General features: G+C 40.3%; 1 protein-coding gene across 1 annotated transcript; it reads right to left on the minus strand.

Moving 5' to 3' along the window:
• Window positions 1-4,244: 4,244 nt before the first annotated feature.
• LOC109483890 (histamine N-methyltransferase-like) lies at window positions 4,245-9,401 on the minus strand. Its single transcript, XM_019787031.1, has 3 exons — window positions 9,273-9,401; window positions 8,088-8,301; window positions 4,245-7,017 (listed from the first exon to the last, which is right to left on the minus strand). Exons 1-3 carry the CDS (start codon window positions 9,399-9,401, stop codon window positions 6,662-6,664), a joined length of 699 nt encoding a protein of 232 aa, XP_019642590.1. The 3' UTR covers window positions 4,245-6,661.
• Between the last annotated feature and the right edge of the window lie 672 nt (window positions 9,402-10,073).

Raw genomic sequence — 10,073 nt, forward strand, 5'->3', positions numbered from 1 at the left:
TGTTTTTCTGTCTTCTTTCCTCTGTCTAAGTCTCTGTACCGTTGAAAAAATTGTTAAAACTCTTGTTTCTCCTCTCTAGTTATCCTTTTATGATATAGTTACACTCCAATTAAAAACGGGACTGTACAAAAAGCATAACATGGTCTGTGCTGCCATAGTTCGAATTACCCCTCCCTGGTAGCCTCTGACAGGCTTCGGGACGGGACTAGAAAGAGAGGCAAACTGAGGCGGACCACCTTCCCTGGCATTAATATAATCAGCTGTCTATCTGGCCAATTTCGAATATCTCTCTAGCCGCTTCCCGAAGCCTGGTAGAGGCTACCATACCAGAACCATGTGACCCGAAGAGGCCACAGAAGGTGGAATAATCCTTTCCAGACGTCGGACTAGTTTGTGTATGATAATATCTAAAAGCATACATATTAGTGTCTCCCTTTTGTTATACATTGTTTATGAAGCAGACCAGATTCCTATTACAGTTAGTAGAACTGCTAGATATTCTCAACACCACCATATGTATATGTTAACACCACAAACTATGTATGTATCATTTTGCCATACGTTGTACCCGCTACATCTGTTGCGCAATAAAGTTCTTCTTCTTCTGTCATACGCCATACGTTCATATTCCTGTAGTAATACTAGTAGCCTCTTAGAATAGACTTAATTGTATTGATCACATTGTCATCCATGCCATACATTGTACCGTGTACAACTGTCGAGCAATAAAGTTCATTCATATATAGCTGGTATATCTACTTGTCTTTCCCCACCTACACGAAGCGACATATTCGGCATAAAATTTCAATAGCAAGCCCCGTACATTATATTTGTACTATGAACCGGTGAACCGCCAGTTTTGAACATTTCTGTTAGTTTAAGCTGGGTAAGACCGGACTGTAAGGTTTTGAACCACTCACACCGGGAAGGTCCCCTACTCTTTTCGATATGTGCGGTGGGTTCTTTAACGTGCGTGGGGTATGGCTCTCCCCAAACACGGGACCTCCATTTAATGTCCTATCCGAGGGACGTCTCTAGCCGAAGCTAGGTACTCATTTCCACCCAAGTGAAGTGAGGAAAGTCGTGTTAAAAAGTGCCTTTCCCAAGGGCACAAGATCGGTGACATCGGTAGGACTCGAACCCGAGACCTCTTGGTCCTGAGCCGAACACGCTACCGCCACACGACCACAAAACACTCCGTGTTATTCAGAATACAAAGTTATGACAAATCGCAGTACATGTCTAACATATATTATAGTATTATATATACCATTTATTAATGGATGGTCCTTCTGGCGAACACCATCATAATTTTTTTTCAAATGTGGAGTTTGGAACGTGTATGTTCAGTCGCAGCATAAACTGCACTTTTGCCAAATGAATGTACGTGTTGGCTCAAACAATCCCTCAAACCAAAGTTCACCTAGCCTGTGTTTCACGTGGTTCACAAACTCTTTGGACTTTGGCTTTAACCCTACATCATATGACCCGTTCTGTGATTGCGTAACACTGACATACTGTGTGTGGGTCTTAGATTCGCAATCTGTTATCCACCTTAAACAAACCCACGCGAAGGCCACCGTGTCAACCCTCCTCACTCAGGTGTAGGGACTGACACGGTCATCCTACTCGGAAAGTCTGTATCTGTATATCTGTACATGAATCTGTACCTGTGCATGAATATGCATCTGTACATGAATCTGTATCTGTGCACGAATATGCATCTGTATATGAATCTGTATCTCATTGCAAATATTCAGAAGATCTCGAGTGATTGTCATAGACATACCGTAAATTACGATTTTTCGAGGTACTTTTATATACATTTTTTATTTACTTCATATTCACCACAAAACAAGGCTCATGAGAGCTTCTCAAAGTTTTGGGTTACTGTACAAGACAGTGAGGACAGATGTTTGTTGGCCTTTGAATTGAAATATACCCGTTTGGGAAACCATCACTAAGCTAAGTAAAACGTTGAACTTTATTCCAACACACAATTTACAGAGAGATCTCGTGTGAATAAGGTCACGTGTTTGTAAACGGTAACTCTCGCGAGATCACGTTGTGAAGTGATTGGTCATTAATTATCCTGATGAAAGCGATGGTCGCTGAAAATTTGATCTCTCTGTAAATTGTGTGTTGGAATGAAGTTCAACGTGTTACTATGATTACTACCAACACAGACGAACTTTCATGATCATCACTAAGCTTGTTTATACTCGTGGTTTTTGCTGTCACTTCTGTACCGCCACTTTATCATTACCACGAAGAAATAATTCGGCGACTTTCTTTCTTCTTCACCTGCTGCCGCAAATATATAGTTCCGCGAACATGTCCTTTTCCATGTCCCAGGCCGAAGTTGCATGGACAGCAAAACTTTCAATCAACACATAAGATATAATAGAACCGCGGAAAGTCCCACCAAACAATACCCGGGGAAATTTCTGATTGTGCTAACGCCCGCCCTTTCAGCACATAACGTTACCTTTGTTGTGATTGGCTGATGGCCATTTAGGCCTTGAAAGAGGTGACATGGTGACGTTGTATTTAAAGGGCCGGGCCCTCATATTTCATATTCAAGCCAACCTGCGACAGATAGACACAATACGCTGTTGCCTCCTGCTCTGAGTTCATAGCGACCTCGAGGTAAGTTTCTGGAACCCACCATATTTGAGTGGCCCAGTCGTTCATACTTTGGTGAAGGATATTGGAATGGTAAAACTCATCTTGAAAATTCGTCCGTTACTTCTGATTGTTAACTCTCCTTTCTTGTTTGCTGTGGATCAACTCTACTTCTGGTATGAGAAAAATCATTTAGGATCATTCAGTTTTGGCTTAAAGTAATTCTTACAACAGGTTTCCCCAACAAAAGATGACAAAATTCTCCTTCTTGGCGATCAGTTGTACATTATATGTAGGTATTCGGGCAGAATATTAAGTTCCTCTTTCACTTTCGCACAAAAAAAAGTCCGGGTGCGGGGAAAGTCCTGCATGCATAATATACTACCAAACCGTAACAGTCAACACTCTACTAGTACATGTACTAGCTGTCACAGTGTAAGTTGTATAATATTTCGTGATATGATATTTACTTCAGACAGGAGGGGATCTTTTAGATAGAAAAGCATATGAATCATGTAAGGGGAAACATTGGAAGGTAAAGTACAAAGTGCATTCGAGGCAACAGGGACGTCAGGTGGTACCCCTTGGTTTTCCCCAGGGGAATACCGAAGGGAAGTACCTGACGGGGCGAAAATTCCCGGGCCCTTCTGGTACTTTTGATGTAACAGCATTGAGAGTCTTCATTGCCATTGGACGATAGACAATAGAGATCTAGAGACTTTAGGTTTTTGTTTCAGCCAGCAGACAATCAGAGACCCTAAGCAAAGGACGACGTGCGGTGCATCCCGTATCAGCCACGTATTGTTGACTGCTCGAGGGAGAAAGTGAGTCAGAGTTCTTTCAGTTTCGTAAGCTGCGAAGCATTGAAATACTAGTACATGTATAGGTATTGAACAGGTATACGATTTTCTTACGCCGAACAATCTACCACAAGATTTACTAAATAAACTTACATGTACATTGTACTTCAAATTGACTCTGTGGATCTATCGCACGGCAGGTGTGCTGAAGGTTGCATTTGTTGTTTCGGTCGATCCACTGAGAGACGCAAACACCGACCGTCAACACCCTAGCCTGTGTTTCACTTTTGGGAGACACACCCGGTAAGTGGTAGGGTCTCTTTAGTTTTTCTTGATTCCAAAAATATGTGTTGTCTTTTCTTTTTCTTTTTCCTACGTCAATGTACGCAGTATATATACTAACATATGTTTGTACAATTGACTGATTTGTGGGTTGATAAGCTTGGCAAAGTTTCTGACGAAACCGGAACTTCCTTATGGGAAGTCCCGTGGGGGAATACCCATGTTTTGATGAAGGTTGCGGTAAACCAAGGACTATCAGAGCTTGTAAAACGTCCTTGGGCAAACCAAAGAGCTTAAAAATTTCTGATTTCTTTTTACAAAATCTGATCTTAAGCTCCCACAGTAGAAGACTTCAAAACAGATATGTCGTACATTGCAATTGGAATTCTTGAATTCACGGATTCAATGTTTGCCCATTCCAAGCCATTAGCAAGCCATGCCCATAATTACTAGTACATGTATCATATTCTTAATCTTCTAATGTTGTAATAATGATGACTATGACCAACTCGTATACGTTTTCTGTTTGCAGGTCGAAGATTTGACTCAGAGCCTGGCGAACAAGTACTTTGGTATCCAGAATAGAGAGCCGCTGGAATAGAAAATGAGTGGGCTAGATCTTGTCAAACACACGGGGGGTGTTGTGACATGTAAAGCAGTGGAAACTGCGTTGGATAGTGCTTCGATAGTTATGTCCAATCCAAACATGATCACAGATGTCGCGCTTAGCGGGGCACTGAAAGAAGGTGCCGAGGAAACTGTAAAGAAGAAGGGCTTTGAAGCTATTCAGTACATATTTGAACCCCTGAAGGAAAGCCCGATTGGTACTGCCGGAGCTTTAACTGTGGTATTTGAAGGGATACCCTTCGTTGTGGATAGTTCAGAGGCAGTTTACAGGCTCTTGCATGGGGCTATTAACCGGAAAGATTGTGCTAAATTGGTGGTTAAGAGAGGCACTCAGGCCGTGTGCTCTGGGGCGGGTTCGATGCTGGGTGCGAGTATCGGCCAGATGGTTATCCCCATGCCGTTCGTGGGTGCAGTGGTGGGAGGCACGGTCGGTAACTTACTGGGCAGGTGCACCGCCAGGGGGATGTGGTAGAATCGCGGGGTCGTGTGGCGTAACGTCAGAGCATTCGGCTCAGAACCAAGAGGTCCCGGGTTCGAATCCTACCATGTCACCAACCTTGTGCCCTTGGGAAAGGCACTTTACACGACTTTCCTCACTTCGCTCAGGTGAAAATGAGTACGGAATATGCCAGAATGATCATTATCATGATCGTGGCATTAAAAGAAAACAAAACAAAAAAAAGTTAATCTGAGTTGGTAAAATACATGACGAAAAAAGAAAATGCAATTTTCCTACCAGTGATATTCACTCACCTGTAGCGCTACAAATCTAAAAAAAACATTCAAATTGACATATCCTATCATCAAGGCATCTTATCATTTTCATCTACAATGTGAATAACAGGAAAATAATCAATATGTAACTACGGAACTCCAGTGCCCTGTTCATACACGATTGTAGACAATATTTGCGGAAAGGCTGTAGGACTCGGGAGCTATAATAGGTTTGGTAACCAGGCTAACACGATTGTAAACCTCCTTGTTAAAATAAAACAAACGAAAAAATCCTTAGAGTTAGACTTGGGCCTAGCACCTAGACCAGTAGCCTCTACAAGGCTTCGGGAGGCGGGTGGAAAGAGTAGAAATCGGCCAAATAAGAGAGATAGCATGCCGGGGGAGTTGGTATGCTGGTGCTCTCCCGAAGCCTGGTAGAGGCTACTAGACCAGTAGAGGCCCAAAACGCTCTTGGCCACAGAAGTAATACAGTAATACAGTAGAGGCTACTAGACCAGTAGAGGCCCAAAACATCCATACTCTCACTGTATATACCATAAACTGGAAGTGACTCATATCTGGTAAGTGCTATGACGTACATTTGTAAATTGGTTCTGAAATGTATACTTACGTAATTACTCGTACATACACGGTGTGCTTTTGAAGTAGGTTTTGCTTGTTTATTTTACCTGTCATAAGTGACAATTTTTAAGAAAACGTCTCAATTAATGATTATCAAAAACAGCTTAATTACCATTGCAACTTACTGAAATTTATGCACTTGGATAAGAAATATGTAAACAATGCAGTGCTGCAAGAACACTGGAACATCAGCATGAATTGGGTATATAATGCCAATTTGATTTAGATGCGGTAGGTGCCAAATGCTGGGCTGCTGGTGTTCGTAAGACACTAGAGGAAAGCGGTTTTGCCTATGTTTGGCATTCGTCCTTGTCTTCTACCTTTAATTTGCCCCAAATTATATCTTCCATCAACCTTAAGGACATGTATATCCAATCTTTCATATCAGAAATGCAACAACAAATTACGGACATACAGATTATTAAAAAATACCTACCACGACGAAAACTATCTGAAAATTACAAACGTTCGACACAGAGCAGCCATCACAAAACTCCGGATAAGTTCACACAAACTCCACATAGAAAAAGGCAGACACAACCGCATTCCTCTAGAGCAAAGGATTTGCCAATTTTGCGATTTAGATAAGATTGAGGATGAGTATCATTTCGTAGTTGATTGTACGTTATATAGTAATGAGAGAGATTTCCTATATTCTTATATAATGGATAAGTTCCCCAGCTTTGGACATTTAAATGAATCAGAAAAATTCATATTTCTTATGAAACTTGACAAACCATGTATCACTAGTTACACACACACATGATAAAATCTATTACAGTAGAGTTTATAAGTGTTAAGAAGTTTGCATTGCTGAATAAAATACTTATTAAGATTACGAATTCGTATGTAAAACAGTGGTCATAAAGACGGTTACTAAACAAAACGTGTTGTTAAAGCATGACAGTTACCCCTCAATGACTGGAAGGTCGTTTACCGAGTACGCTCGATTACTTATGTTACTCCCCTTCTTAGCCCCTTTTGAAGGCAACAATGATTTCTTCGATTGATTGGAGGAGACTTTTATCATCAATTACCGAGCAATTACCTCGAATATGTTCCAGAGCCAGTGATTTAATTTCTGGTTCATTGTACATGTCAGGCGTTTGAGCGAGGAAGTCAAGAAGCAGCGATCCTGTCTCTGAGTCTTCCTTAACACACTCTGTGACGTTGACGCTTGTTTCATACTCCGACGTGACGTAACTGATGTCCATTGCGTCAAGACACTGTTTGACGTCACCCGAATGACGAAGTGACGTCTTCAAACGGTCACCTTGGACGAAAGTCTCCGTCAGCTTGTGCCACAGTTTTGCCCAACCATTTTCCTCTGTGTGAATATGAAAAGTTTATTGCAAATTTGTGCCCGGAGGCTAATTGCAAATTACAAAACATAAGAGAACAATGAAATACAGTATAAAATAACTAAAGTCTACATGATAAAGGTAGTTGTCTAGAACTATAACTATGTCTAAAACTATGTCTGAAGGATTGACTTCTCTTCTGTAAACCATGCAAGACGTAATTATAACGTCCCACCTTTTCCACAATTTGTGGGTTTTGGGAAGTTAAAAGAATAGTCTTTTCTTGGTCTGTAAGTTTAGCGAAATTGGGATAAATTGTAGAAGTTTGAATAGTCAACTCATTTCGAGCGTTGTTAGGGAATGAACAGTTTGAGATAAAATGTATTTCGTCTTCCACAGCCTTTGCACTACAATATTTCCAAATTATTTCACATACAGGTAGTCTTCTATACCGACCTCTTCTCTATTTCCAGAGGATGGGCGCTAACTTTAATTTTACCAGTAACGTTCTATGTTGTACATGGTTTTACATTTTGCATGAAATCTTAACTTACCACTATCAGTATATAATATGTAACGGGAAGTATGAGAAATACAGATTTGAGAACTTTTTTTGAGAAACGGAAACAAACATTTTTGAGGTTTATTCAGTATCAAGAACTGCTTGCGCTTCAGGCTTAGGCCACAGCAAGTAATTTTTATGGATGACATCACCACGCGCATTAATTTTCGCCTGATTTTGGAAAAAAAAAATTGTTGCCTTCTGACAGTGGTCAACATGCCGAAAATGGGCAAAGATGTCTGTTGCCATGCCGGAACGTGGATGGCAGATAACTATGACGAGAGGAGACAAGAAAATGCTCTGATTTAATGTTTTGTTTCTTACTTTGATGCAATGATATGTGGTGATGGCTGTGTATATGTGATGTTCCCACCGAATAAAAGCCATTCGTACAATGATTGAGCCAAAATTTTATAATGTAGGAACCTTGCTTTTTTTGGCCCGCCTTGTTTTTTTCGCCCGCTCGCATTAGATTTGGAGTCTGCTGAGGATGTCATCCATAAAATTTACTTGCTGTGCCTTATCTCAACTCACCTGACTCCATGGCAACAAACATGTAGCCACCGTCTGCTAGCTGTTCCCACATGTTCCGCAAGGTGGCGTGCAGGTCTTCCACATGGTACAGAACGTGTATCGCATGGATCAGGTGGAACTTTGTGTCATCCTTTGTCATGAAGTACTCCTCTACTGTCTGCTGGCGCCAGTCAAACTTCACAGCACCGAGGCTCGTGTCTTCACGGACCAATGACTGTGGAATATACTCATTATATTTCACTTCATACCATATATTCATTGTTTATTTATTTGTTTATTTACCATTTGCACGTATATTAAAAAATTACACAATCAAATAATAACAATCAAAGAATATGCGGGGTAGGCCAGAAACGTAGGTGGTTTTTTAAAGGGCCTACCCCAAACAAAGGTAACTTATGACAAAACGTATTTGAATTAAACATCAAAATTAAACAATGAAATAATTCGTTAATTAAACAAAATCAAGACACAGAAATAATAACTGAAGTGTGTAAACTATTATTTCTGTGTCTTGATTAAAAAGAAATATTTAAAAAGAAATTAAACAAAAGTCTTATACATGTATATATAAGTCTTTCCCGTCGACACTTATTATTTCACTTGTCTAGCAATGTGTGGTAATATGTAGGGAAACTGGTGAAGAAGTATGAAATAAGCGTGCACCTTAGGCCACTGCAAGTAAGTTTTATGGATGATATCCTCCGCAGACTCTAAATCTAATGCGAGCGGGCGAAAAAAACAATGTTTCTTTTAGTGGGAACATCACACATACACAGCCAGCATCACATATCACTGCATCAAAGTAAGAAACAAAACATTAAATCAGAGCCTTTTCTTGTCTCCTCTCTTCATATCTATCTGCCATCCATCTTCCGACATGGCAACAGACATCTTTGCCCATTTTCGGCATGTTGACCACTGTCAGAAGGCAAGATTTTTTTTTCAAAGTCAGGCGAAAAGTAATGCGTGCGCTGATGTCATCCATAAAAATTACTTGCTGTGGCCTTAACAAGTGATTCCCACGTTTAAAAAGTTAAAACTTTTCGTCCAACACAAAAAAAATACTCTCACCTAGAGCTTTCGACCAGTCACTCTGGTCTTCCTTTTTGTGCTGGACCAAAAGTTTTAACTTTAAACATGTAACTACCAACACAGATGAACTTTCATGAAAGAGATTCCCACCTTGTATCGCTCGATCATTTCTCCCGACGGCTCCACGACCCTGTTGTACACACTGTTGTGGCGCTGCAGTAGCTTCTTTACTATGACGCTGTCAATCTCCCCTGGAAAAACATAGATTTTCGTGTGCATTGTGTGTTATTTTGTTGATTTTTACCTCCATGAAAAATGGAGGTATTGTTTTTGGAGTGTCTGTCTGTGTGTCTGTGTGTGTTTCCTCAACTTTTTGATCAGCATAACTTGAGAACGCCTTTATGGATTGAGATGATATTTGGTATGTTGGTAAGTCTTGGAAAGACAAAGATCAAGGTCAAATATGGGCCTCCTGGTGGCTGACCTTGATACTGCAGCAGAACTTCCGGTTTTAGTATCCTGAACATGCTAGGTCTTGACTTTTTGGTGACAGATAGCTTTTCCTGTCAGAAATACGTGGTGTGGGTTTGGTCCCCCTAGCAGCTTGTTCTGAAACTGCATGGGACTTTCTGGTGAATTCTTTTAAAGCCTATAAGTCCAGATAGGAACAACTTTAACATATTTTCACCATTTTTGGTATGTAGGTAGCTGAAAGAGAAATGTACATAATTAGATGCAAATTATGCAAATGAAGACCTAATTTGCATAATTGAGAGAATTCTACACTTACAGTGTTTTATATAAAGTACTTTTATACATGTAATCTATGGTTGGTGAAACATTTAGAGATACTAAATATGTTAATGATGACCTAATTTGCATATATTATGTTGAAATGTAGATGTCGTTTGCATAATTAAGAAGGACAAAAACAAAAAAAATATTTCATGG

The sequence above is a fragment of the Branchiostoma belcheri genome, unplaced genomic scaffold, assembly GCF_001625305.1.
Source record: "Branchiostoma belcheri isolate BF01 breed outbred unplaced genomic scaffold, Haploidv18h27 scaffold67, whole genome shotgun sequence".
Taxonomy (NCBI): Eukaryota; Metazoa; Chordata; class Leptocardii; order Amphioxiformes; family Branchiostomatidae; genus Branchiostoma; species Branchiostoma belcheri.

Bases quoted from the DNA above. Each gene is read 5' to 3' on its own strand.
- LOC109483890 (XM_019787031.1), bottom strand. From the start codon at position 9,401: ATGCACACGAAAATCTATGTTTTTCCAGGGGAGATTGACAGCGTCATA. The intron at 8,302-9,272 runs GTGGGAATCTCT...TATATTCCACAG, and splicing joins AAATGATCGAGCGATACAAG to TCATTGGTCCGTGAAGACAC. The intron at 7,018-8,087 runs GTGAGTTGAGAT...ATATTCACACAG, and splicing joins GTTTGTTGCCATGGAGTCAG to AGGAAAATGGTTGGGCAAAA.